The 23,473-nt window shown below is 53.9% G+C and overlaps 3 protein-coding genes across 6 annotated transcripts; 1 reads left to right on the forward strand and 2 right to left on the reverse strand.

Moving 5' to 3' along the window:
• Positions 1-932: 932 nt before the first annotated feature.
• SMDT1 (single-pass membrane protein with aspartate rich tail 1) lies at positions 933-4,089 on the reverse strand. Its single transcript, XM_041754821.1, has 3 exons — positions 3,831-4,089; positions 2,288-2,428; positions 933-1,167 (listed from the first exon to the last, which is right to left on the reverse strand). The coding sequence occupies exons 1-2, from the start codon at positions 4,014-4,016 to the stop codon at positions 2,291-2,293; spliced, it is 324 nt and encodes a 107-aa protein (XP_041610755.1). The 5' UTR covers positions 4,017-4,089; the 3' UTR covers positions 933-1,167; positions 2,288-2,290.
• Positions 4,090-4,741: 652 nt separating this feature from the next.
• On the reverse strand, positions 4,742-9,212 carry PHETA2 (PH domain containing endocytic trafficking adaptor 2). 3 transcript variants are annotated; one of them, XM_041754818.1, is made up of 3 exons: positions 9,081-9,212; positions 7,721-7,804; positions 4,742-6,907 (listed from the first exon to the last, which is right to left on the reverse strand). In XM_041754818.1, the coding sequence occupies exon 3, from the start codon at positions 6,891-6,893 to the stop codon at positions 6,120-6,122; it is 774 nt and encodes a 257-aa protein (XP_041610752.1). In that variant the 5' UTR covers positions 6,894-6,907; positions 7,721-7,804; positions 9,081-9,212; the 3' UTR covers positions 4,742-6,119. The 3 variants fall into 3 exon arrangements, with proteins under 3 accessions (XP_041610752.1, XP_041610750.1, XP_041610749.1); XM_041754816.1 differs by lacking the exon at positions 9,081-9,212 and adding an exon at positions 8,903-9,034; XM_041754815.1 differs by lacking the exon at positions 9,081-9,212 and adding an exon at positions 8,217-8,358.
• A 2,612-nt stretch (positions 9,213-11,824) lies between these two features.
• Positions 11,825-19,937, forward strand: NAGA (alpha-N-acetylgalactosaminidase). Of its 2 annotated transcripts, none has more exons than XM_041757557.1 (10): positions 11,825-11,891; positions 12,285-12,368; positions 13,136-13,271; positions 13,684-13,855; positions 14,362-14,539; positions 14,880-14,974; positions 15,603-15,764; positions 17,032-17,229; positions 18,663-18,806; positions 19,303-19,937. In XM_041757557.1, exons 2-10 carry the CDS (start codon positions 12,353-12,355, stop codon positions 19,435-19,437), a joined length of 1,236 nt encoding a protein of 411 aa, XP_041613491.1. In that variant the 5' UTR covers positions 11,825-11,891; positions 12,285-12,352; the 3' UTR covers positions 19,438-19,937. The 2 variants fall into 2 exon arrangements, with proteins under 2 accessions (XP_041613491.1, XP_041613492.1); XM_041757558.1 differs by having other exon boundaries at positions 11,843-11,956.
• The last annotated feature ends 3,536 nt before the right edge of the window (positions 19,938-23,473 follow it).

Here is a 23,473-nt window from a genome sequence, read left to right on the forward strand (position 1 = left end):
GGGCTCAGTCCCACAACCCTGAGGTCATGACCTGAGCCAAAATCAAGAGTTTGCTGCTTAACTGACTGAGCCACCCAGGTGCTTCAACTTAGCCGTGTTTGTACAGCCCAGGATAGCTTGGTATCACCCCATAAATTATCCAAAATTAGCCAGCTCTTGCTGTTGGGAGAGATTGGAGCAACACTAAGGGATGAAGAAGCAAGGCTGCTAAGCTGGGCCGTTCTTCCCTGGATTCTGAAAAGAAGGCAGCTCAGAGGCCTAGCCCATGTACCTGTCACAAGCACCAGTCCTGAAGAGGAAAGTCACTTCCTGCTCGGTTAGGCACTCTGCTAGGAACACAGCTGTTTAATGCACACACAGAAAACAAATCTTTCTACTGTTTTTGCAAATTGGTCTATAGCTCCAGTGACAAGAGAATAAATATCAACACAAAAGTACTTCGCTTTGCTCTCAATAGTTCTTTCACTAAATGCTGGAGAGAGGGGTTCAGTACCTATAGGTACAGTCACCCCAAACATTCCCAGATTTTTCAGCATCACCAGCCCCTTTACTATCTTTTCATCTAAAGAACCCAAGTGTTGAAAGATTGATTCATTCTAATAACAATGTTCCTGGAGTTTTTAACAGTCAAAGCTTAAGAATGGCATGTGATAACCTGCCAGTGTTACTCGACACTCAAAAAAAAGCTTGAGGCTTTTGTTAGCCTGTGCATCTTTACTGAGGGGAAAGTTTCTGTTGGGCTTTTGTAAATGATGAAAATAGGTCCTAGGTGCCTGTAATTACCTTTATGGATGGAAGCTGGGGGCTGGAAATCTTGGGTTTTAAATCAAAGGCCTGTTACGTTCAGCTGATAAAGGATTGCAGGGACAAGAAATTGCAACTAGGGTTTACTCATACTAAGACACTTTAGCCACGACTCAGTCACACAGAGCTGATGTTTATTATATTTATTCATAAGCTGACTGTGCTCAGTGGACAGCACATTTCTGGGAACCTCCCAGAGCCTGGGGATCTGGGCTATGATCACAGGTGGTGCAGGAGGCTTCACTGGAGTAGGGAGGCTGAAGGCTTTCCCTGGGCCCTTCGGATAGGGAGATAGGAGAGGCTGTGAGCATCACCATATCATAATTAAGTTAGGCTGTCTCCTTTCTGTACTTCCTCCATGTCCTGTAAGAAAGGAAAGCAGCAGTGAACTGGGCACAGAGTAGCCTTCTATCCACACACCAAAAAGAACATTCCAGAGAGGTTCTACCAAACAAGGCAAGAGCAAGGCAATTTGTTCACTCATTCACACATTTACTGAACATTTATCAGAAACCAGGCACTGGGGGCCCGAAGTTATAAAAAACACATTTCCCAGGGTGCTTGGCTGGCTCATTTGGTGGAACATGTGACTCTTGATCTTGGGGTCATGAGTTCAAGCCCTATATTGGGTATAGAGCTTACTTAAAACAAAAAACAATGTTTCTTGCCAGCAAGCAGCTCTTAGTCTAGCAAAAGTTAGAGGTATAACTGTATCCTATCACAAGAGATACTGGTCAGTCAGAGGGCACAGTAGTCACTTTCAAATGGAGGAATGCGGGAAGATTTCCTCAAAGACCATGAAGAATTGGTGCCAGTAGGAGTAGTGGGAAGTAACAGTCTTCCAATTGGGGGGGGGGGGGGGTAGTAAGCCACCGCTTGGGAGTGGGTAAGCATGTGGGTGATTCAAGAAATAGTGAATACTGGGGATAGGCATGTAGTTGGGAATGTGGAAGATGAGGCTGGAGGAACAGGTGTGACCAGATCATGGCACGCCTTCAATGTCAGACCACGGGGCTAGAGCCATCCTTAGGTACAGAAAGGCAGCCACATGGCACATTAAATTAGAGTACCAGAAGCCAACACCAGAAAGCTGAATGGAACAGGCAGAGTTTGCTGTGCACCTTACTGACCATGGTAAAGACCTGCAGTTTCTAAATTTCATTGTGGAGAATGAAGCTGTTTGGGGTGAGTGTATAAGGCATTAAATTGTTAAGAAAACTTGTGGGTTGGGAGAACGAGGGTACCCCAAAGGACAAATAAAATGCCTGGTTGGGATCAACCCAGTTGGAAGAGATCTCAGTGAATTTTTAATAGTTTTCCTCACCCAACATTGAGCAAAAGCAAAATAAAACTATTAGCCAAGTGAGTCAATTTATTGAAGGTCTGCACTTCTTCAAGTGATCAGAAACTGCCACACAGGGCAAAGGACATCAGTTCAGATGCCCCATCCCTTCCTGGTCCAGTGGAGAAGAGGACACCCTACCTGTTAGTCATCGTCATCGTCATCTTCTGGTACAAAAATGTCATGCTCCTCGAGGAGAGCAGCAAAGTTCTTGCTGATGAGTGTCCCGACATAGAGAAAGGGGATCACAATGGAGAACACACGGAGGAGACCGAAGGACATCTGCAGAGGGTCAGAGTGGTGGCCATGAGCTCCAGAGCCCACTCTGGTGGGACCACAGAAGGCCTGGCCTTCAGGGGCACTCCTGTGGACCCGAGGCCCACAATATGCGACTACTCAATTTTAAAGTCCTTGGAAAAATTCAGAGCAACAAAGAAAGAAGAGATAAGGTTATTTTATTGCCATCAAAGTGGCTAGGAGAAGGAAAAGGATAAGGCATTCTAGACATCTAAAAATTAGGGCACAACCTGGTGATTACTTGCAGATAACGAATAAACAGGTAAAGTACTAAGAGTTGGGACTGTGGCAACAAGAGCTCACCTCTACTTAAAGAAGACACTAAATACACACAGTTCTTTAACAGATGCCCCAGTGGCTGAAACGTTTAATGTCACCATATTAAGTGTTTTAAATAACCATGTTTTGTAAAGTGAGCATGTCCTTACCCTAAAGGGCTAGCTGTTTAGATGGGCTTAGGGGAGTTTCAGCATAATCTCAACATATCCTCTATTTTCCTAGGAGTTGCAAAAAAAAAAAAAAATTTCAGCTGTGCCTTTTTATAAGGCAGCTCCCCCCCCCCCCATGGACCCTGCTTCTTGCCACAAAAACAATCTTGAACTCATTAGTCTGAGCTAGCATTGGCCAGACTAGCTTTAAGAGATTTTTTTTTTTTTTTTTTTTTTTTTGTAACTCCCACACAGCCCTGGAGTCAGAAAACAAACTCCTTTGGTGTGAGGGGCTGTTTCCACTTAGAAAAACCCAAGGGTACTCAGGGCACGTGACAGCATTCCGTGGTGGGGAAAAAAACAGGAGCTGGTAGAGGGTTGAACGAGCAGGAAACCTGGATTCCGGGACCTAACTCGCGCTAGCTTTGGAGCCTCACTGGCTTCGCTGCTTTGGCCCGAATCTTCATTTGTCAAAACTGTAGTAATTCCCTGCCCACCTCTCAGGACTGCACATCACGTGAATTAAGTACTAGGTCAAAACTCTTAAAAGACAAGGTCTGTCCCACTACTCCTTTACCAAGTCCTTTCACAACTCGTTCCACCCCATCAACCGAGCGGTTACGTGATTTGTCTATACTGGGTGCGCAAAGCCGCGCCGTGTGGCCCTGAACACTGGGCTCCACGCTCCTCACGATGCGCTAGTGCAGAGCGCAGTCCTCCTCAGCTCTCGCCCCCGGTCCTCGATCTCCCGGCGCCCAACTCTACACCGGGATCCGACCCGTTTCCTCCCACCTGTCAAATTTAGCAGCGCATCAGCGCTAAACTTTGTCCTTGATCCGTCTTCCGGTCTAAGGCGGTCGTGTGATTGGACTTTGCTCCTATCAATCAGCGTCGACCCGCACACACACCCCATATGATTGGCCTCGGCCCCTTCGCCCCGCCTCCAGGCAGACACTCACTTTCACCGGTTTGGGCAAAATGGCGCCGCTGCGAGTAACGATGACTGACCTCGACGGTACCAGGCTCCGACCTGAGCCACCCCCTCCAGCGGAGACATCGCCACCTTTCCTCAGCCTCGGCCCGCTCCGGAAAGCCCCGGATCGGACGGATGCCAATGCCAGCCAGCGAGCCGCTCCGGACGCCATCTCCCAGCTCCGCCCCTAGCCCGGCACCCGGACCCCAGGGCCCGGCTCCTGTGACGCCCTCCGCGAGAGCACCGCCCCGAGCCTCGCGATGCTTCTGGGATGAGACGCGAGGCCCAGCCCTCACACGGCGCAATGCGCCTTGTTCCTGCGGCGCTTCGAAGGGGGCGTTGGCCACCCGCCCGACGTGGAGACGTCACGCGGGGGGCGCCGACGCCCCGGTAGCCTCCTGGTTCCGGGCGGCCAGGCGGGGACGTCGGGCGGGCGGTCCTGGCAGAGCCTTTGTGCTTCCGCCATTGTTCCCTCACCCGGGGCGGCCAGAGCTGGGCAGGGCCGGTGGTTGTTGAGAAGAGAAGTCACTTTAATCGGCCCTCCAACAGTGGTATTTTTCTTTTTAACATTAAAAATAATAATGATTCGGGGATCCCTGGGTGGCGCAGCGGTTTAGCGCCGCCTTCAGCCCAGGGTGATCCTGGAGACCGGGGATCGAGTCCCGCGTCGGGCTCCCTGCATGGAGCCTGCTTCCCCCTCTGCCTGTGTCTCTATGAAAAAATAAATAAAATCTTTAAAAATAATAATAATTCAAGTCTATTTAGTTGTACTGTCTGGGTGATTTTGTAGTTTTATTTCTTGCCAAGGCTTACGTCATATGTAGGCAAACAGAGGGGGCGGGGGGGGGGCTTCGTACACTCTGGGCAAGTGATTGTTGAAATGAACTGAAACCAAAGTGAGTAATAAAAACGTAGTGTTTTAATCGTATATAAAAAAAACCACTGTAATAACCGTAAGAACGATAACAAAAGGCTGTGGTATCTGTATGAAGCAGGGGGCTGGGAAGGCGGCCGCCCCGCCTCCTGGGAAACAAGCCTTTGGGACTGGGTCGGCGGGCGGCCTCGGTGTCCTGGGCCCGCGAAGCCTCCAGACCTGGTCCGGCCCTGGGCCGTGTACCCAAGCTGCTAAGAGGGGATGGAGAGGCTCAGGGGCCGGCTGGGTGTGTGGAGAGGGGCCTGTCGGCCCAGGCTCTGCATCCCTGACCGGCCGCGGCGGCCCCACCCCAAGGGCTCAGGCTGGGCTGGCTGCTGGCTCTCTCCACCCAGACACGCCGACACCCTAAACCATCGATAAAACACTTGGGGCCGTGCTGCTGAGAGGAGCCATGAGAGGGTCTTGGCAGACATGCACTGGCTGACAAACAGGGTGGTGAAGGAGTTCCCAGGCCGGGTTCAGGATCAGGAACAGCTCTTTGGGAGGGCAGTCGGGAGAAGAGTGCTGGGAAGCCTGTGTCCAAGCTCCGAGAATGCCCTGGACTGAGGGGCTTCCCCAGGGAGCCACACGGCCTCCCCACTTGGCAGCTCCAGGAGCTGGCATCTGAAGACAGAATACAGGAAGGATTTCTGCTGACGCTGAAAAGCCACCAGCCCCTCCTGGGGCGATGACAAGCACCATCGATAGACAGGGCAGCCAGGGAGAGAAGCTGGGAGCCCCAACACTCTCCGAGCAGAATTATTCCCTCCTTGCTGGCTGAAGGGCCTCTCCCTCCAAAGGGCCCCACTCAAGCTGCAGAGTGGGGGTCCTGTGCCCCACCGCTCAGTAAGAGCTGGGCCCCAGAAACCCCCATAACAATAAATCTACTTTCTCTGACGATGTCAGTCCCTCGAACTAACACTTCACCCAACTTCTGGTATCTAAAGGTACACAAGACTCCCTGTGTAGGAAGTTGTGGTTGTAGAGTCGGGTGTGTAGGTAACAGGGCACGGCAGCCTACGGCCACGTAATATTTCCCACTTCCTCCATTTCATTAGCATCCCCTGAGAGAGGGGCCCAAGCACAGAGGGAGGAGGCTGAGTCTGGCAGTGGGGCTGCTGAGCAAGGCCCTCCCCCTCCCTGGGCCTCAGGAAATAAAGGAGTTGGGAGTACTGACTCCTCAGTCCCCTCCAGGCATGAGGGTAGCTCTGGAACCTGGGGAAGCCTAAAAAACAGGAAAGAAAGAATCCTCTCAAAAAAAAAGTCACTTAAAAAAAAAAAAACATTCATTAAAATCTGGAAAAAGCCCTGGCCCTAGTGTCCTGACCCGCAGGATAAGGGCCATGCCCGCCAGACCCGGGCTCAGTGCCCATCCCGATTCTCGCGCTCCAGCCGGCTGGCCCAGGCCCTCTGCAGCCACCTCTGCCTCAGCTCCAGGATCTCCTGGCCATACCAGTTGTGCAGCATCGAGAAGTAGGAGGTCTCAGGGAGCGAGGGGCTCTGCCGCCTGCCCAGGAAGAGGCCGGCAGGGCCCTGCCACTCGGCCAAGCCCCGGCCGGCTGGCCTGCTGCCCCTTTCTTCAACCAGGTCCTCGGGCTGGCAATCCTTGGAGATGGGGTGGCCGTTTTCTGGGCCCGGAGATGGGCGCTCAGGAGCCTGGGGCTTTTGGTGGCCAGGACCAGCCTTCCAGGATGAGTGGCGACGCAAGGCCAGGCTGTGGCGGGCGTCGCGCAGTTGGCTCTCCAGCTCACGCACCACCAGGCGCATGTAGCCGAAGCTCGCCCTGGACAATGCCTTCACCCAGGCCTCCTGGGCCGCTGGCCCATCTGCCGCCAGCAGGTGTGGGCGCACGCCAGGGGCCTCGAAGCGGATGGCGAAGGCGAACTCCTCAGACACGGGAGCCTCGGCCAGCTCCACTGTGCAGCCCTCCAGCACCACCAGGCTCAGCGGGGCCCGGCTCTCCCTACTCTCAAAGGAGAACAGCAGGTTGCCTTTGAGGACAAACCAGCACCTTCGGCCAGCGCCACTGGGGGTCGGCGGAGTCCCTGCACCCCCCCAAGTGCGCAGGAAGCCCGTGTGGTCTGCCGGGGAGTCGCTCAGTGCGTAGTGGGCCACACTCCTCTCGTTCAGCTTCATGGCTCCTATAAGCACTGTGAGGGGAGACAGTGGCCACAGGTCAGAGGAGAAGGCAGCTCTGTGCCCCTGTTGGGCAAAGAAGGCTGGCCCTGGAGGAGACCTGAGCCCCAGCCCTGTGGCCTCTACTCGCTGTGTGCCCTGAGGTCTCAGTGTCTTCATCTGTGAAATGGGCTGGCATCCCTGCCTCTTCTCTCAAATGGTGATTGGGAGGATCATGCAAAAAACTGGATATCAGAGGACCCAGAGAGAAGGATAATATGCCTGTTCCAGACCGGGAGGCATGGAGGGGGTTGATACAGCTTTTTAAAACCCAAAGAAAAAGATATTAGCTTAAACCATTCCTTAATCCAGGGGTCCCTTAGCTCCAACCCTGAGGCCAAACCTCCAAGGTTTCTGTGACCCCCACCCCCCCAGGCCCCTGCCAGCCTCTCATTCGTTAATGGCACAGTTACCCTTTCCTTAAGAATCTGAAGCCTTCGGGGTCAGAAGGCAGGGTGAGGCAGGCTGGCCCCATTCCTCCACTGCGGGGGAGAAGCTTAGACGGAGACCTGCCCGGTAAACAAGAGTGTGGCACAAACACAGGGCACCACTCGGTAGGACCAACCTCAACCACTGAATGTTGAGGTCCCACAGATCATATGTGGCACCTGATCCAACTGTCCTCCTGACTCATGAAACACTGAGGCCTAGAGCAGCAAAGCAGAACCGCCCAAGACTGCATGGCCAGTGAAAAGCAGAGCTTGCTCTCCTGCTTCCCTCACAGCTTCTGGGGGCAAGTCTCGGTAGTGGCCCACTTACCAGCAGAGCCCACCATGCTGCTCACTTACCCACAGAGCTCCCAGCAAGAGGGCAGGGGCCTCTCTGGTCTGGCCACACAGCTCGGCCCTTTGATTACATGATTCCTGGGGCACCTGCAAAACAATTTTCAAACCCTGTCACCACATCCTAAAGGATGAAAACTCCTACTCAGTCTTAGAGGCCCAGTAAAACCACTGCTGCTTCCCGGGAGTGTTGCCTGATCCCTGATAATCTCCCCACCCATCCACCCACCCAGACCAGGTACTTAAGAGCAATTGATCATCACTTTTCAGAGCTCAGTTCTCTACCCCCAGGAAAGGCTAGGTCAGAGTTAAGTGTCCCCGGCTTCCTCCTTTTCCCTTTCAGCACCGTTTATTTGTAGATGTATGTCACCTCATCTGAGAGGCCTGCCCTGATCGCTGTACCTAAAGTGGTCCTGATCACAAGGGGACCCAAGCAGCAGCCCCCTCACTTCTGTTTTCCTTTCCTCCCCCCGCCCCCCACAATGATCTCCTTTGTGCTTACAGCACTATCCCCAGCCCCAGCACGTGTAGGGCAGGACTCCTTGACTGGCTGTGACTGGCTGCCCGTGTGACCTCCAACATGCAGCCCATTGGGAAGGGGCCCTCGGAAAGTACTGAAATAGCCGAGATTGCAACGATGGACAAAGCAGATGGACAAAGCAGTCCCTCCCTCCTGGAGCCTACATTCCAGCGGGAGACACACTGTAAACAGACCAAGATAAACAATAAATGGATGTAAAAATTAATTAAATAAGAGGTCGCGACCAGGCCTAAGGAGAGAGGCAGGCCGGGGGCCCACGGGGGCAGGGCCGTGCGGTGGGTGGTGGTGGGGGGCGCTCGCTGAGGTCCGCCGGGCCCCGGGGCGCGAGGGGGGCCCGAGGAGCAGTGCCCCCACCCCACCCCCGCCGCCGCCGCGAGCCTGGGGCGGGAGCGGCCCCCACCCCTCCCAGGGGGGCGCCCGGGGCACCGCGTCTCTCCAGACTCTCCTCGAGGAGCTGGGCCGTGGGACCCGGCGGCCGGGCCACCAAGCAGCGGTGGCTCCGCAGGGTCCCGGGGTCCCGCGCGCGCGCCGCAGGGGGCGGCGGGGCCTCAGTCTCCCGGCCCGCGCAGTGGGGCCGCCCCGCCACGTCGCCGCGGGCCACGCCTTCCCGGGGCCGCCTCCTCCCGAGCCCGCGGGCCCGCGCTCACCTCCGCGCCGCGGGGCGCGCCGACAAGCGGGAGGGCGGCCGCCGGGTGGGCTGCGCCCGCCGCTCGGGGCGACCCCGGCTCCGGGCCCCGCGCCTCCGCCAGGACGCGGCCGCGGGCGCGGGGAGACCCCTTCCGGGCGGCTCGAGTTACACCCTCGCTCCTCCCTCCCGCGGCTCACCGGACGGGCCCCGGACTCGCCCCTCCATCCACGCGGGAGGGAAACTGAGGCCCGAGGGGCGGGGGCGGAGCTGGTCAGCGGCGGGCGACCTCGAACCCAGGGCCCCGCCGCAGGCCGTGCGCGGGCCTCGGACCCAGCCCACCGCCGCAGAGCTCGGAGTCCTTCCCTCCCCCTCCGGCCCCCTCATCGCGCCCGGCCCACTTTCCCCGCGGAGCCAAGCCCGGGACGGCTCGGCCCGGCGCCTCCTCTGGGCGGGCTCCTAGCCAGCCCGCGAGGCCCCGCCGAGCCTGCCGGTGACTCCGCCCGGGCCGGGGTCCTCGCATCTCCGTTTCTGGGGGTTGCTCCTTGGCGGGCTGTCCTGGGGGCTGCAGGAGTTCCGACGGGGGGCAGCGGCGGGAGGCTGGGGTTCCGACGGCCCACGGGAGCCAGCGGGGCGGAACATCGACCCCTGAACTCGGTGGTTCCCGGCTCCGGCTCCGGCTCCGGCTCCGGCTCCGAGCTCTAGCCCTTGCAGTTTCCTGCAGCCTCGGGCGTTCTTCCTTCTTACCCCTCCCCTCGGCTCTACCTTCTCAGGGCTCCTTTCACATCAATTAGGTCTCATCTCAGACGTCCCCTCCCCGACCAGGAGATGTAAAGTAGCCTACCCTCAGGTCGCTATCACGTCGCTAAGTTGTATTTTCATTACAGCACTAGCCGCTATAGAAACTTCCCTATATTCATGCTTTTACTTCCTGTTTGTTATCCGTCTCTTCCACTATATTCTATTCAGCTAATAATAGAAACCCTAATAAATGTGTTAGAGGGAAATAGGTGGTATGGAAAATATAGGAGGGTCAGGGAGCTTGAGAATAGCTAGAGTTGGGAGGTTGCAATTTCAAATAGGAGGGCCAGGAGGAGGGCCTTCTCACCTCACTGAGAAGGTGGACTGGAAGGAAATAAGGGAACCAGTCATGCCAAAACCTGGAGGAAGAGCAGAGGGAACAGCTAGTGCAAAGGTCCCGAGACCTGTGGTGTTTGAGGAACTTCAAGGAGGACAGTGTGGCAGGGAGGCAGGGAGGACAGGGAGAGCAGGAAGAGATGGGGTCAGAATATGTGGGTAAGATTTGTAAATCTGTGAGTCTCTAGGCTGCGATGAACAGCCATCACAGGGTCTTGAGCGAGTAGTGATCTAAGTTATGTTATATTTTTTATTTATTTTGCTTAGAGAGAGAAAATGTGAAGAAGCAGGGGTGTGCAAGGTGGGGGGGAGGCAAAGGGAGGAGAGAGAGAATCTCAAGCAGGTTCCATGCTCATCAGGAGCTTGACCCTGGGCTCTATCTCACCACCCTCAGGTCATGCCATGAGCTGAAATCAAGAGTGGAAGACTTAACCTGCTGAGCCCCCTGGTGCCCCAACGTGACCTATGTTTTAAAGGAGTACTCTGGGGGATCCCTGGGTGGTGCAGCAGTTTGGCGCCTGCCTTTGGCCCAGGGCGCGATCCTGAAGACCCGGGATCGAATCCCACGTCTGGCTCCCGGTGCATGGAGCCTGCTTCTCCCTCTGCCTGTGTCTCTGCCTCTCTCTCTCTCTGTATGACTATCATAAATAAAAAAAAAAAAAAAAAAAAAGGAGTACTCTGGCTTCTGTGGAGAAAACAAATGCAGGTGGAAGCCGGCCGGTGATGAGGCTGCTGCAACCAATAATCCAGGCAAGATGTGATAGTCACTGGGAGAGTAATGAGAGGTGGGTTGTTGTTTTTTTTTAGAGATTTATTTATTATTCATAGAGACAGAGAGAGAGAGAGACGCAGAGAAACAGGCAAAGGGAGAAGCAGGCTGCATGCAGGGAGCCCCACGCGGGATTCGACCGGGTCTCCAGGATCAGGCCCTGGGTGGAAGGCAGGCACCAAACTGCTGAGCCACCCAGGGATCCCAAGAGGTGGGTTTTGAAGGTAGCGACCACAGGGTTTGCCCAAAGACTGGATGTGAGGAGTGAGGGAAAGGGGTGGGGAGCAAAGAGGACTCCAAGGTTCTGGCTCCAGCACAGGGAAGGAGAGTTGTCATGGCCTGAGAAATGGAAGGTCGCATGTGTTCAGTTTGGGGCCAGTTATGCTTGAGATGTCCAGTGACCGACCATTCGAGTGATGGTGCCGAGAACGAAGTGTGTGGCACCTACCTAGTAGTTGCACAATAAATATGTCATGAATGAAAGAGGAGGAATCTGCAGAATGCCTGCCTGGGCCAGTCCACCCAGCGGCGGCCCGCAGCATCAAGGTAGGTAGGGGAGGAGAGTCTCCTGGCTTTGCAAAAACAGTGTGCCTCACACCTGGTTTGCTCTCGCCCAGCCATCCTTCTCGTAATGCCTATTCACGTTCGACTGGCGTTTTTGAGCGGCTTACTTTGGGTCGTGCTTCGTGGCATTTCCTCACTTCCTTTGAACAAAGCAGATATCCACGCCACACCATTTATTAAGCGTCTACATTGTGCCGGGCTCGATGCTCGCCTTCAGGGATCCCGCAGAGGTGAGACGACTAACCTCTCCGGGAGCCGTGGAAGCCGGGTCCCCCAGCCCCAAACCCGCTCGGCGGCTGCGGGCGGGGGCTGGACGCAGAGCCGTAGCCCCGGGGGGCGGGGCTTTGGGCGGTTCGGGGGCGGGCCTATTGGGGCCGCGGGGGGCGGGACACGGCGTTGCTACGGGGATGCTGATAGGTTCCGCCGGGAAGGCGGGCCGCCGTCAGGCCCCGCCCCTCTGGAACGCAGGCAAATCAGGTTCCCGCAGCAGTCGGCGGCCCCAGAGGCAGGAGCGAGTGGCGGTTCTGAGGGCGTCCGCAGGGTGAGGTCCCCGGCCCGGGACTGCTGGGCTGCCGTCCCTAGGGGCCGGGGGGCCACCCAGACCCGGTGGGAGTCCGTGGGCCTGCCCCTGCCCGACCCCTTCGTCCGTCCTGGGCGTCCCGGGGGCGGCCGCTGCCTTTCCGTGGCCCCGGCTCCGCGGAGGGCCGCCCCCGGGCGCCCGGGGGTTCCCAGAGCTAACAGGGAGGGCCGGCTCTAACGTCTAAGACCCCTTGTTTAGCGGCCCGAGGGAATCCCCGGGCCCGGGGAGGTGATGGCCGGGGGCGGTGGGCAAGGAGGGCGACTTGGGGACGGAGCGTGGGATCCACGCCCAGGGCTGAGGGCGGCAGAACTAGCGAGGCAGTAGTGACCCCAGTGCTTTTCTAACCTTTCTTAGCTTCAACATATAAAGCTGGTAAAAGCAGAGCAGATCTGGTCAGGTCCTGAGACACCGAGTCCAGAGCAATGTTGCTGAAGACAGGTACCTAGGCCGGTGGGGGTGGTGTGGGTTGGGAGGGGACCCATGGGGGGTCGGGGCTACCTGGAGAAAGCTCCAGCCCTCTGGTGTCTTGGCCTGCTTTCTTAATGTGGGTATATGGAAAGGCATGTTCCTGTCTTATTCTTAGAACTGGGTGGGAAAGGAGATGCTCCCACCTAGGAATTAGTTCCTCTCCAAAGAGGCCTCTTCTTCTCACATCCCCTCTCCCTCAAAGTGCAGAGGTCTGATGTTATGTGTTATCAACGTGGCAGAGAACAGCCCTGTAGAGTAACTTCATCATATAGATAAGGAAACAGGCCTGAGGGGGCAAGGGTTCACCCAGATGAGCTGGCTAGGTGCGGGTCCAATCTGGCTGACCCCTTAAGCCCTTCTGAGGCCCCTTGGAGATTTGTGGTGGAGAGCAAAGAGCCCTGGATGGGTGTCAGGAGACCAGCAAATTGGGGGAGCTGGTCAGGGTATAGAGAGGATACAACTTCAGGTGTTAGTTTTTACTAATTCCAGCATTCCTGTGGCCACAGCAAGTGGGGACTCAGGCCTCAAACACATTGCCCTGCCCCAGGCACCGTGAGCCCTCTCACTGCAGCTGTGGGAGCCAGCAGATGCAGGAAGAGCTAGTTCTTCCCAGGAGACTGGCCCCCCTTAATGTGGAGGCCAGTGGCCTCTGCAGAGCTGGACAGCATATGGGTGGGGCGGCATGACGGCTAGGGCGATGGGCACCAATGACGGTCATCCTTCCCACTTCCCTGCAGTGGTCTTGCTGGCCCTGGTGGCCCAGGTGCTGGTGCTAGAGAACGGGCTCCTGCGGAAGCCACCTATGGGCTGGCTGGCTTGGGAACGCTTTCGCTGCAACACTGACTGTGATGAGGACCCGAAGAACTGCATCAGGTGAGTCGGGTCTACCATCTAACAAGCCTTGCCTGAGACCCAGCAGAGTGGGCCGGAGAGTGGGAGGTCAGCTAGAAAAGAGGGCCACAGCACCCTATCCCAGAGAGAATGCAGTGAGAGGTGTCTTCTCAGGCATCTGGGAGCCTGTGACCCACTTAGGGCCTGGGAACTGTCAGGCCTGTGGGGACAGGGACATCAGGTGGAACCAGCCCCTGAGGTCACTGAAAGGAGATAACTGTGAAAGCCAGGATTGCTCAGTCTTGCAGCCTGAGGGCCACATCAAGCCTCTCATTCCATCCTGATTATGGTTCTTATGGTCTGGATTCACACTCAGACCATCTGAGAAGTCTGAAATGCTCTGAAGAAGGGGGTGGGAGGTGACTGAGCTGCCCCCTCCCCTGCCTCTCACCAGTGAGCGGCTCTTCTTGGAGATGGCCGACCACCTGGCACAGGATGGATGGCGGGACCTAGGCTACACATACCTTAACATCGACGACTGCTGGATTGGTGGGCGTGACGCTAAAGGCCACCTGATACCTGACCCAAAGCGGTTCCCCAACGGCATTGCCTTCCTGGCTGACTATGTGAGCTCCGCCCCAGCCCTGCCCTTTAGCGAGGGTGCAGGATGTCCAGACCAAACTCCACACTGCACCCCCACCCTGTCCCTGCCGCCACTTCACCTAGGGCTCATTTCCACAATACCTGCTAAAGAAATCATGGTCTGGTGGAGGAAACAGATAAATGAACGGCTAATTTTGGCTCCCTGTGGTGGGTAAGAGCCAGGAAGGGCATCTTATCCAGCCTGGGATTTCAGAAAGAGACCCCGGAGGAGGCAGTTCTTGAGCTGATACAAAAGAGATGGCCTTCGAGGCAGAGTGGATGGCAGAAGCAAGGCCTAGAAGCCGGAAACTGCCCATGCGACGTGTGCGTCAAAGTGAGGAGGATCATGGTCGTCAGAGGCCAGGCCTGCACACTGAGACCCTTTCCTTTGGACAGTGGGGAGCCGTTGGTAGTGTTATAATGGGGCCCGGTCAGATGTGGCTGTGAGGTGGCTCCCCGCCTGAGCCCACGGTGTCCTACCCCTCCACAGGCTCACTCCCTGGGTCTGAAGCTGGGCATCTACGAGGACATGGGCAACTTCACTTGCATGGGCTACCCAGGCACCACGCTAGACAAGGTGATTCAGGATGCTCAAACCTTTGCCGAGTGGAAGGTGGACATGCTGAAGTTGGATGGCTGCTTTTCGACCCCCGAGGAGCGGGCCAAGGGTGGGTCCCAGAGCTGCCTGGGGGCCATCAGGTAGACAGGGAGGTGTGGCCATGGAAAGCTCTCTGATACCCACCTGGCTGAGCTTGAGCTGGTCTGTGTGGCCCCTTGGGGTTAGTAGTATTTCCTAATTCCCTGCACCCGGAGGCTGGGGGGATTCTTGCCTCCCGGGCTTCCTGAAGATGGGTTGGCACCATGCCCTACCCAGGAAGCATGTGCAGCTGTGGGTACAGGGGGAGGCACCTCCTCTTTTGAGTCTCAGTTTCCTCGCATTTGGCGGGAGGTTTGGGCTGAGGCCTCAGACCCCCTCAGTTCTAAAATGTGGGGGTTGGACTTCTCCAGGGTACCCCATGATGGCAGCTGCCCTGAATGCCACAGGCCGCCCCATTGCCTTCTCCTGCAGTTGGCCAGCCTATGAAGGGGGACTTCCTCCAAAGGTAAGCCATTCTGTGTACCTGCCTGGCCACACACCCCACACCCAAGCCGCCTTGCCTCCTGTGCAGTCAGGGCTGCTCTCATCATAGTTGCCCATGTGCTGATTCGTGGGTCTAGAAGAGGGGGCCTCAGCCAGCCTGGGGTCTAGAGGAGGCATTTGTCAGGTGGGCTGAAGGGACGGGCATCCAAGGCTTGGGAACCACATGTCCTGGGATGACACACATCACCCAGCAAGTGGTGGGAATCCTGGTTGTACTGAGCAGGCTAGGAGCTCCAGAGGGCTGGTGAGGCCAGGCAGGGAGTGCTGAGCCTCCCGAGGGGCCCTTCAGTCCTTAGCACACTAGAAAGGGTGGGATCAGACTGGCAGACCTGAGGGAGAAGCCTGGCAGATGGTGGGACTCACTCAAAATACAGGGCTGGGAGTGCGGTGGGAGGGTTGTGGGTACGCCAGTCCAGGCTTGGCCCCAGGTGTCATGAGGGCAGGGCAGGCCTTCCTCATCCTCATCTGGATCAGGGCCCCATTCTCTGCATTCCCCCTTGTTGTCTCCTGCTGAGGCTCCTCAGCTCCCCAGACCTCTGGGCAGCAGGGTGTGACTCTGGTGCTGGACTCTGCCTTCCCCTGACATCCAGGTGAACTACACTCTGCTGACAGAAATCTGCAACGTCTGGCGCAACTATGACGACATCCAGGACTCCTGGGGTAGTGTGCTCTCCATCCTGGACTGGTTTGTGGACAACCAGGACATACTGCAGCCGGTGGCAGGCCCCGGGCACTGGAATGACCCAGACATGGTACCAGCATGGAGGGGGTGGCTGCCACAGACCTGCTCCCCTCTGCCCTGTGTGGGCTTCCTGGGTGCTCACTTCCAGGTTCTAGGTCAGGGTCCGTGAACCAGCTGCACAAGCTCCCATTTACATGTCTCTTCCCAGGGCCCCACCCCCACCTCTTGGATCAGAATGTTCGAAGAGGGCCTGGCAATGCCCATTGTTACCAATCTTCCCAGGCCATTCTGATGTTTCTTGAAATCCAAGAACTTGGTCTGTAGTGACTCTTGTGTGACATTATTCCTCTGGAGGGGAAGACCATGAAGGGTGCATACACTCTTGCCATTCCCTCCCCAGACTGCCCTTGCCATGTCTGCCTCTGACCCCTCCCCAATGCCTGGTGCCCTGGTACCTCCTGCAGAGCCTCTACAGGCCGAGTTGGCCCTTCAGACCTACCTCACTCATAGCCCTGGTCACCTAAGGTTTTTTTTGCAATTTATCTTAAGACTTTATGGCTATCTCTTCTTTTAGTCAATGAGCATTTATTACTGGTGACGATTATAATAATTACATTATTATACATGTTATTACATGTATAGGCCAGATAGACACCTGGAGAAACACAAATTGGCCTGCTTTGAAGTTCTAGTTCTTGCTCTCTGACTTATCCTTGGGAAAGTGACTTAAGTTTTTCAGTTTTGTCAGTTGGAAAATGAGAATAATAGTGACCTTATGTAGGGTTGTTCTGAATATTAAAACATGATCTTTCAAAATGCTCGGCACAGTTTGGCACATATACTGCGCTTTGTTAAATTGGTGCCACTAAGTATGTTAACTGTTGCGTTAGCAGTTATTGAGTCCAGTCTGTGAATTGGTTGCTTTGGGGTCAGGAAGCCTCCCTTGGTCCTATCACCTGTGGTTACAGCACTAGTGGCAAGAGCAGGGACTCCGTTCAGGTCTGGTTACTACCACTCTGACTCTATCTTTTGACTTTAGTGTTCCAATTTAGAAACGCTTTTGCCGACAGGATCCCATTGGATCATCTGAACAACTGCAACGTGGCCAGAACATATTATCACCCCATATTCTTGGTGAAATTAAAAGCTGAGGCTCAGAAGGAGCATGCTTGGCTTACTCCAGGGCTATGCTGCTGGGAAATGCTGTTCACAGAACCAGGCTTCATAGAATGTTCTCCTCCATCTCCTCTTGCCTTGGCTACATGTTTAGGGTTGGTCCCTATGCCCACCTCCCTGAAGAGGGCAGAGCTGACCACTTCTCTCCTCTCTGCCACCAGCTGCTCATAGGGAACTTTGGCCTCAGCTTTGAGCAAGCCCGGGCCCAGATGGCCCTATGGACAGTGCTAGCAGCCCCCCTCTTCATGTCCACGGACCTGCGTACCATCTCTGCCCAGAACATGGACATTCTGCAGAATCCACTCATGATTAAAATCAACCAGGATCCCTTGGGCATCCAGGGACGCAGGATTCTCAAGGTACTGGAGTCTGGGGGGAGGAAAGGGGAGGCCAAGGAGCTCGGCTCTCCTAAGAACAAAGCTGCAAACCTGAAGGTGATGGAGGGCTGGGAAGCCCTCTGCTGAAATCTGCTCAGCCCTCCTTGCTGGTTGCATTCAGTCAAAGATTCTACTGGGAGCTGCTCCAGCCGTCCCCAGAGTGGCCTGGGTGAGAGCAAGGCCAGAGCAGGACAGCTCAGGGGACTTGGGGAAGGGACACATCACCACTCAAGTGCACATGGGGACCATGGGGCCCCTTGGTTTGGAAGTACAAGATTTTTGCACACGTCTGTGATGGATGGCAGAGAACTAGGGCTTCCCTCCAGAGCCTAGGAGTTATTTGAGCCAAGGAATGCAATTACCACCAGTACTACACTAGCATCTACTATTTATTGAGACCCTGCTGAGGCACTGGGCATTCTGGGTACCTTTTCTCAGAAGGTAAATACTCTAGACTCTGGGTGGGAGCTCCCCAAGCACCCCTGTGTTATCTCCTTGGGAAATAAACAGGAGTTTTGTTTCAAAAAAAAAAAAAAAAGATAAATACTCCTTCCCTGTTTTACAAATAAGGAAACTGCAACTTGAGAAGTCTGAGTAACCTAAGGCCACACATCGGTAAATGGTACAGTAGAACTTCAACAATAGAACCTCAGAGTTTGTGCTGTTTGCACAGATCCTCACCTCTCTAGTTAAAAGGAATCCACACAACTTCTAGAAGGCACATACAGAATTGATGATGAGCAGAGGAAGTAACTAATCTCTGCTGGAGAAGCTTATGATAGAACCAGGCCCAGGGACCTTCTGGAAGATGGGGTTTCCCCCTCTTGGCTGTTCAGGGCAGAGTTCATCTTTTTTTTTTAAGATTTATTTATTCATGAGAGACACACAAAGAGAGAGAGAGAGGGAGACAGAGAGAGAGGCAGAGATACAGAGGGAGAAGCAGGCTCCATGCAGGAAGCCACCCGACATGGGACTCGATCCCAGGTCTCCAGGATCACGCCCTGGGCTGAAGGCAGCACTAAACCGCTGAGCCACCCAGGCTGCCCAGAGTTAATTTTTTTTTTTTTAATTTATTCATGAGAGACACAGAGAAAGAGAGGCAGAGACACAGGTAGAGGGAGAAACAGGCTCCACACAGGGAGCCTGACATGGGACTCGATCCAGGGTCTCTGGATTGAGACAGGACCTTATTACAGCATTTGTCTCTGTGTTCTAGCACAGGGCCTGGCACAGAGGAAGTGTCAAGGAGCATCTGCCAGGCTAGGGAAGAATAAGTTGGAGTGCTGGAGGGCTGGGGTAGCTCCCCGCAAACTTCTACAAGACATGGAACTATGGGCTAGGGGGACCCAGAGCTCTGAGGAGGGCTAGGGAGGGGATTTCAGGGCCTGAGCAGGAAAACCACCTTCTGTGCCCAGGAAAAATTCCACATTGAAGTGTTCATGCGGCCCCTGGCCAGTGAGGCCAGAGCCTTAGTCTTCTTCAGCCGCCGGACGGATATACCGTATCACTACCACTCATCCCTCGCCCAGCTGAACTTCAACAGCTCCGACACGTATGAGGTGAGTACCCTGCTACTTGCAGGGCTCCGGGTTTACCTGGGAGGGGGCTGCTGGGGGTGCTCCGCACTCATACGTGGTGGCCTCCCCTAGGCCCTGGACCCGGGGTCCTCTGGCAGGAGCCTGAGGGGCAGCTGCAGGCATGCAGGGCCGTGGCTGGTACCATTCCCTGCACTGGTGTTTTCAAGCTATGCAGACAGAACTATCATATATAATTAAGGCCTGTGATGAGGCTGTGTGTCTGTCCCCTTACTGGTCAGTCCTTTCCTCCAGCCCAGTCCTCAAGTTGTCTGTGGGCTGGGCTTTCACCACTGCCTGCGTTTGGGCATCTGCTGGCTTTGCCAATGGAGAAGTAACAGGAGATTTAGGGCTCCCCCTTGTGTGGGGGGTACCAGGGGTCCACCACAGACAGGCTGAAGTCCAGGCCCTCACACCCTCTGAGGGGGTCTCTGTGAAGATATTCTTAGAGGGGTTTTGGTGATGTGTCTTCCCGCTGCAGGCCCAGAACGTCTACACGGGTGATGTCATCAGTGGTCTCCACTCTACAACCAACTTCACAGTGACCATCAACCCCTCAGGGGTAGTGATGTGGTACCTGTATCCCATCAGGAAGCTGGGGACGCCCCAGCACTAAGGAGCTGAGACACGAGACAGGCTGTGGCGGCATCACTGAGCCCAGACTATGGAGCCTCCACCTGCCAAGGGCCAGCAGGCGGGGTTCTTTGCTACCCAGGCCCACTCGGTGATTTGGCCCCATCAGACCCAAAGTGCAATCCCAGGGCCAGGTCCCATGCCCTGCCCAAGTGTGAACCTTCTTGGAGACTTGACTTGGGGCAATGTCCCGTGGCCTTCCTAGCCTCTACCTTGTCTGCACGGCCCCACAGATGTTACTGAGCAGCTCAGCCAGCCTCCTGAGCCCCCACAAGCAGGGGGACCGATACCCTCTGACTCTGTTTACTCGGAAATCAGGATTTGGAATTTTTCTTACGATTAGGAGTGGAGATCTGACCTCTTGTCAGGAGTTCCTGTGAATTGTGTGATTGGTTTTCCTGCCTGGAGAAGGCCTTGCCGGTTGATGCCACCCAGGTTAACCTTGGTTCCTTCAGGTTACCAATAAAGCTGTTCTTTAATCGAGTGGTTGTGAGATGGACCTGGGGCCGTGTTCACCTTCAGTTAGGGACTCTGGGTGGCAGTACACAGGGTGCTGGTTTTGAATCTCAAAGGAAGGTATGTGGCTTCTTCTGGTTCATTTTCCACCATGACCTGCAGCCTGTACTTCTAGACACACCAGACTTGCCTCTTACCAGGGAGCCATCCTGCTCTGCTCAATGCAGCAGTGGTGACAGCACAGTGAAGCAGAGTGGCGGGTTCCCTGGCCTTCTGTCTTGTGCACCCATTCCCCACCCCCTTCAGACTCACTCCTCAGCCCTCCTGCTGCAAGGAGGCCCTGATCTGCTAAGGGTTTTGCATTATTGTCTTCACACCTTTCAGCTCATGTCCCCCTTCCTGACAGCTTCATTCAGAGGCACTCTGGAGCTGGGTGCCAGTGAAGGGCTCGGCTAGCCCTTCTTTCTCCCTTGGGGCCACTGTAGCTTGTAGTGCCTGGCCCCTCCCTTAGTTTTTTTTTTTTTCCAAACCTGGCTTCAAATTCCCCAACTGTGTCCAAAGACAAGTCGAGGGGTTCTTTGTGTCTTAAAATACATTTTTTGCTTGTCCTCCTTGGGAAAGTAAAAGGATGGCAAGTTCTTGACTGCCTTCTTTTGGTTCCTATTTCCCAAGCTCTATTCATTCAGCTGAGGCCACAGGATACCTGTCGCCCCCAGTGGCTCTTGTCCCCATTTGGAAAGCTGGAAGTGGTACAGGCTAAGTAGGTTTTCCTTGGGCTTTGAATGTGGAGCATGTGGTACCCCAAGCCTTGCACTATCTTAGCCCTGTGGGAACTCTTCTGGCTAGATCTCCCATGCTTCCTCCCTCAGGGTTTGAGTTCCTTTATAGGAATATGGTGTAAAGAACTTACAAGTGCATGTCTTACAGTGTCATTTAAGATTATTGGGGCTTTACTGATTGAGTCTGGAGTCATCAAAGAGAGATTTTTTTTTTAATTTTTATTTATTTATGATAGTCACACACACACACACACAGAGAGAGAGAGAGAGAGAGAGAGAGAGGCAGAGACATAAGCAGAGTGAGAAGCAGGCTCCATGCACTGGGAACCCGATGTGGGATTCGATCCCGGGTCTCCAGGATCGTGCCCTGGGCCAAAGGCAGATGCTAAACCACTGTGCCACCCAGGGATCCCAAAGAGAGATCTTTTAAAACCCCAGGTGATGTCTTAAGGCTGTGGGTCATTTGGAAGGTCAGAAGCCTGCCTCATCCCTTGGAGGCCTCTGCCCTTGGAGGCTTGTCACCCCATGCATAACTCCAGCTTCAGATCTTGATCATGTGCAGTTAAGCCAAATGGAATGGCCTCAAGTGGATACACTTCTTTGGCCAGTCCCAAGAAAGAAGTCTTTCCCATCACCCTGGCATGTGGCAGGGATAGTGGTTGAGACCATGGACTTGGGAGTCAGGGTTAGGGAGCGGCCTGGACTTGACTAGTCAGTTCATTTGCCTTACAGACTAAGACATGGTTATATGTCTTCAGTTGTGGTATAACTTGTCCTTTTATCCTGGGGATGCCAGATAGATTGATTCTCTCTCTTCAGCCATCATACTCTCAATATCACACCCTGCCTATCTTTCAGGCATTGTTTTATTCCCTTCTACCCAAGGCCACTTAGGAGCTCAATTATTTTTTCCCAGTTCAAGGCATCCTTGTTTGGACCCAAGGGTATACCTCATTTTTAAAAATACATTTTATTATAGAAATTTTAAAACACAAAAATAAAATGGTGTAGTGAACCTCCATGTACCCACTACCCAGTTCCAACAACCATCAACATGTGCCAGTATTTCATAGTTGTCTTCCCACACATGCTTTGTTTGTGAGCTGGAAGTATTTGAAAGCAAAGAAAACTGTAAATACCACTATATAGATCTAATAGATTTTTTAAAATATATGTGACCTTAATGCAATTTTCCTGGCCAACAAAATAAAGTTTTTATAAATCTAATAACCATTCTGTGTTCAATTTCTACCAACTGTCTCAAAAATATCTTTCTATAGTTTGAATCAAAATGCAAGCAAGGAGTCAACAAAAATGGTCCAGTAATAACCATCAAATGTTTGTTCCCTCCATAAAAGCAATGAAAACTTGCCACATATTATCAGAATCAACTTTCACAGAGCTTTGGAAATTAATCAGAAGCTTGCAGCAACCCAGACAGAGTGCATTCAGTTAAGAAAGACAGAAGAACCTGGGTAAGAACAAGCTTAAGAATGCTTTAGTTTAGTACTGTATTTTAAATCAGCTACTTTAAATATGTTCATAGAGCTAAAGGAAACCATGCATAAAGAATTAAAGAATAAGAATGATGTCTCAGTAGAGAATATCAGTAAAGAGATTGAAATTACAGAAAGGAAACAAATACAAGTTGAAAAGTGCAATAACACATAAAAAATTAACTTGAGGGGCTCAACAGTAGACATGCCCAGGCAGAAGAAAATGGCAAGCTCAAGATAGGCCATTGAAATTAACCTGTCTGAGGAAGAGCAGAATGAAAAGTGGAGAGGCTCAGAGACTTGCAGGACACCACATAGCTCGGCAATATACAAAGAAGAGAAAGGGCAGAAAGACTATTTGGAAAAAATCATGGCTACCAGTTTCCCCTATTTGATGGCAAAAATTAGGCTACACATCCAAGAAATTCATGAGCTCCAAACTCGATAAACTCAAAGGGATGCAGCCCCAGCCAGAGCCTAATCAAACTCTTGAAAGGCAAAGAGAGAATTCTGAAAGCAGCAAGACAGAAGCAAATCAGCACATACTAAGGAAGGTGCTAGGGGTGAATGAAAACACAATGGACCCCAAACACGAAAACATAACATACTAAAATTTAGGGAGTGAAAGTAAGGATCAGAGGGAAATCTGTAGCTATAATTTGCCTATATGAAAAAGGGAAAAGACAACCCACACAATAGGAGAAAGTATCTACAATTTAACATACAAGGGACTTGTGTTAAAACACAAAGAACTAGGATCCCTGGGTGGCTCAGCGGTTTAGCGCTGCCTGCAGCCCGGGGTGTGATCCTGGAGTCCCGGGATTGAGTCCCACATCGGGCTTCCTGCATGGAGCCTGCTTCTCCCTCCTCCTGTGTCTCTGCCTCTCTCTCTCTCTCATGAATAAATAAATAATCTTAAAAAAAAAAAAAAACACAACTCTTGTGGCCCCTCAGTTGGTTAAGCACCTGCCTTTGGCTCAGCTTGGGATGGGTTCCCTGCTCCCTGGGGAGTCTGCTTCTCCCTCTCCCTCTGCCGCTCCCCCTGCTTTCTCCCTCTCTCTCAAGTAAATTTTTTTATTTATTTATTTTTTTATTTATGATAGTCACAGAGAGAGAGAGAGAGGCAGAGACACAGGCGGAGGAAGAAGCAGGCTCCATGTACCGGGAGCCCGACGTGAGATTCGATCCCGGGTCTCCAGGATCGCGCCCTGGGCCAAAGGCAGGCGCCAAACCGCTGCGCCACCCAGGGATCCCTCTCTCAAGTAAATTTTAAAGAACTCTTACAACT

The sequence above is a fragment of the Vulpes lagopus genome, chromosome 5 (genome assembly GCF_018345385.1).
Source record: "Vulpes lagopus strain Blue_001 chromosome 5, ASM1834538v1, whole genome shotgun sequence".
Taxonomy (NCBI): Eukaryota; Metazoa; Chordata; class Mammalia; order Carnivora; family Canidae; genus Vulpes; species Vulpes lagopus.

Coding starts and splice junctions, on each gene's coding strand:
- PHETA2 (XM_041754818.1), bottom strand. CDS start 6,893: ATGAAGCTGAACGAGAGGAGTGTGGCCCACTACGCACTGAGCGACTCC.
- SMDT1 (XM_041754821.1), bottom strand. CDS start 4,016: ATGGCGTCCGGAGCGGCTCGCTGGCTGGCATTGGCATCCGTCCGATCC. Junction 2,429..3,830: donor TTTTGCCCAAACCGGTGAAA/GTGAGTGTCTGC, acceptor GACCCTCTGCAG/ATGTCCTTCGGTCTCCTCCG.
- NAGA (XM_041757557.1), top strand. Junction 13,856..14,361: donor TTGCCTTCCTGGCTGACTAT/GTGAGCTCCGCC, acceptor ACCCCTCCACAG/GCTCACTCCCTGGGTCTGAA. Junction 14,540..14,879: donor CCCCGAGGAGCGGGCCAAGG/GTGGGTCCCAGA, acceptor GGACTTCTCCAG/GGTACCCCATGATGGCAGCT.